Source organism: Octodon degus, unplaced genomic scaffold, assembly GCF_000260255.1.
Source record: "Octodon degus isolate 3935 unplaced genomic scaffold, OctDeg1.0 scaffold00056, whole genome shotgun sequence".
Taxonomy (NCBI): Eukaryota; Metazoa; Chordata; class Mammalia; order Rodentia; family Octodontidae; genus Octodon; species Octodon degus.
The window spans coordinates 7,712,510-7,715,197 of NW_004524632.1; the positions used below are offsets into that span (position 1 = coordinate 7,712,510).

A 2,688-nucleotide genomic window follows, 5' to 3' on the forward strand; every position below is an offset into this window, starting at 1 on the left:
AGTCCACTGAGCCATCTGGCCGGCCCTACAACTCCCTTTCCTTTTTGTCTAGGGGACTGTGGCAGCACACACCTGTAATCCCAGCACATGGAGGCTGAGGCAGAAGGATTGCTCTGAGGCCAGCCCGTGTTACATTGTAAGTTTGAGGCCAGTCTGAAGTACACAGTGAGAATTTGCCTCAAAACAACAAACATGACCACGTCACAGGGTTCTTTACATGTACACCTTTAATCCTTGGACAGCTCTAGTGGCGGACACAGGGTGCTGTAGCTACACAGAGGATCATGGGCTGTTGCTCCCCACATCAGCCTGTAGCCTCCTAGCCGGGCCTGGCTTTGTCCTCAAGCCCCCCCCCCCCAGCTCAGGGAGCACACACAGGACGAGGGTCACCTCTGTCCCGGAGCCTTAACAGGTGGCCTTTGCCATCTCCCTGACTGTAGGATGTGCAGGTTCACTGACTCAGCTTACCCCTGAACAAGGCCACTTCCGGTTTCTGCAAACCCCCTCCCCAATAACAGCAGACACCAGCAACCCCCAGATGAGTTCCCGGCCCCCTGCACCGGCAGGGAATCAGGGCACACGCAACAGTTTGACGTTTATTTCCAGAAAGTGATGGGGATAGTAGAAAAGCACCCGGACAACACTCTCTGCACAATAAATAGCCTCCCCCATTCAGAAAAAGAAAAAGGAGAAAGAAAAGAAAGAAGCACACATGTACAACCGAGACCCCTGGCCTGCCAGCCCCCTCCTCTGCTCACCGGGGTCCTGTCCCCTAAGGGGGCCCGGCCAGCTCCCCACAGTCTCAGGCTGTTCCCTGGCGCTGGCTGGCTGACCGTTGCAGAGTCTGTGTGTCTTCCTTCAGATCAGCCACACACATGGAAACCTCCCTGGAGCTGCCCCACGTGGAGGACGAGAGCTGGTGGCCGGGGCCCAGCCCCTTCCTGGCTCCCTGCGTCCCAGGCCTCCTGGCATGGCCATCTCTGTTCTCCACGGCAGAGGTGGCTTCAGTCTGGGTAGGTGACGGAGCAGTGACACTCCAGGATGCAGCAAACGAACCCCAGAATCCTTGGCCTCCCTCCCACCCCACCCCCAGTCATCACTACAGGAGAACAGCAGCGAGGGAGGGGGCCTTTCTGCCTGGGTTCTGTCTCCCAGGTGACTCGGTAGCCTCAGATCTAACAACACCAGATCTGTCCTTTCCCGGCTTTGCACTCTCTGCTCAGTTGGGGAAATAGTTATAAAACTGGCTTTCTGCATCCTTATCAAAAGGAGATGGGGCCCCCACAGGGGACGAGCTGTCGCCACTGGAAGGGTAGGGGGACACCCGTCTCCTCTTAGAGTCTCCTTCACCCAGGCCTGAGTCACAGGGCTCTGGCCGGAGAGGGGTGACCTCAGTCCACAGGGACGGAGAGTCCTGCTCGTCCGGGGCCCGGCCCTCTGGCATGCCCGGGCCAGGTTCCATGGGCAGAGTCCGCATAGGGCGGAACCAGCTGGCCGGACCCACCTTTGGGGGATACTGTGGGCCCACGGGCCACCCGGCCCCGGGGCCCAGGACCTCCTGGCTGCGGTAGTAGGGCATGGCCGGTCCAGGCGCCGAGGGCAGAAAGGCCGGCTTCATGCCGACACCACGGAAGTCCGTCTCGTAGCCATGGTCCCGGGGGCCGCCCAGCCAGTAGGGCTGTGAAGCCACATCCTTGGGCTGGCCGGTGAGGTCAGGGTAGAAGCGGCTGGGGACGGGATACTGGCTGGAGAGGAGAGGGGAGTAGGGATCTCCCCCGAGCAGTTGGCAGTTGGGTCCAGGTGGAGAGGGCACGTTGGCGTCGACAGACGTATACATGCTAGAAAGAATGGGAAGCAAGAATGTAAGGGTTGGGTCCGGGGAGATGGCTCAGTAGGATAAGTGCTTGCCTGGCAAGTGCAAGGGCCTGAGTTCAACACCCGGTTCCAGCAGAAAAAAAAAAAAAAGAACACAGGGGTCACAAGCAGAACTGGTCACCATGCAGCCGAGAACCGCATGTCCCTTCCCAGACCCAAAGTGACCAATGGCACTTACGACTCGAAGTTCTCCCGGAATCCTTTGGCAAAGGGGTTGTTATCAATCTTCAGCTGTGTGATCTAGAGAGAGGGGACAGAGGGTCACCTGAGCCCTGAGTCTGGCACTCTCCCACATCCCTCTCACCGGAGACTCCAGCCCAGGTCACCTCTGCATTCTGGTAGGCGGTCACGGCGATGAACTGCGTTTCTTGGAAGGTGAAGGTGTGCGCGTTGGCTGCGGTGCAGGCGGCCTCGGGCTCGCCATCGGTCACCTCCACGATGTGCAGCCGGGGCTGGTACTTATGCAGGGACTGCAGCACAATCATCTGCAGGGTGGCAACAGTCGTGAGTGGTGAAGGGGGCCCAGGGGTCCCCGGCCTGCTCCAGGGCCTGTGTGTGGACTCCCAGCCAGAGGGATCCCGCTTATCCCCCTTCCCACCCCCGGAAACCCACTGTGAGTACGGTATTAGCATGAGAGAGAGGGCCTTTACACTGGGCAAGGGGCACACGCCTGCCCGCCCAGGACTCGGGAGGCTCAGGCAGGAGGATCACTGGGAGTTCAAGGCCAGCCTGGGCTACAGAGTGAATTCAAAGCCAGCCTGAACACAGCAAGGCCCTGTCTCAAATTTAAAAAAAGAAAAAAGAAAAGAAAAA

At 59.1% G+C, this 2,688-nt stretch overlaps 1 protein-coding gene across 1 annotated transcript in view; it reads right to left on the reverse strand.

The window, feature by feature from the left end:
• Positions 1-593: 593 nt before the first annotated feature.
• Tbx21 (T-box 21) overlaps positions 594-2,688 on the reverse strand; it is an 11,329-nt gene continuing 9,234 nt past the window's right edge. The window contains exons 4-6 of the mRNA XM_004633677.2: positions 2,202-2,360; positions 2,054-2,115; positions 594-1,838 (exon numbers count right to left, since the gene is read on the reverse strand). Coding sequence (XP_004633734.1) covers positions 1,220-1,838; positions 2,054-2,115; positions 2,202-2,360 — 840 coding nt within the window. The 3' untranslated portion in view covers positions 594-1,219. The remainder of the gene's footprint in view (positions 1,839-2,053; positions 2,116-2,201; positions 2,361-2,688) is intronic.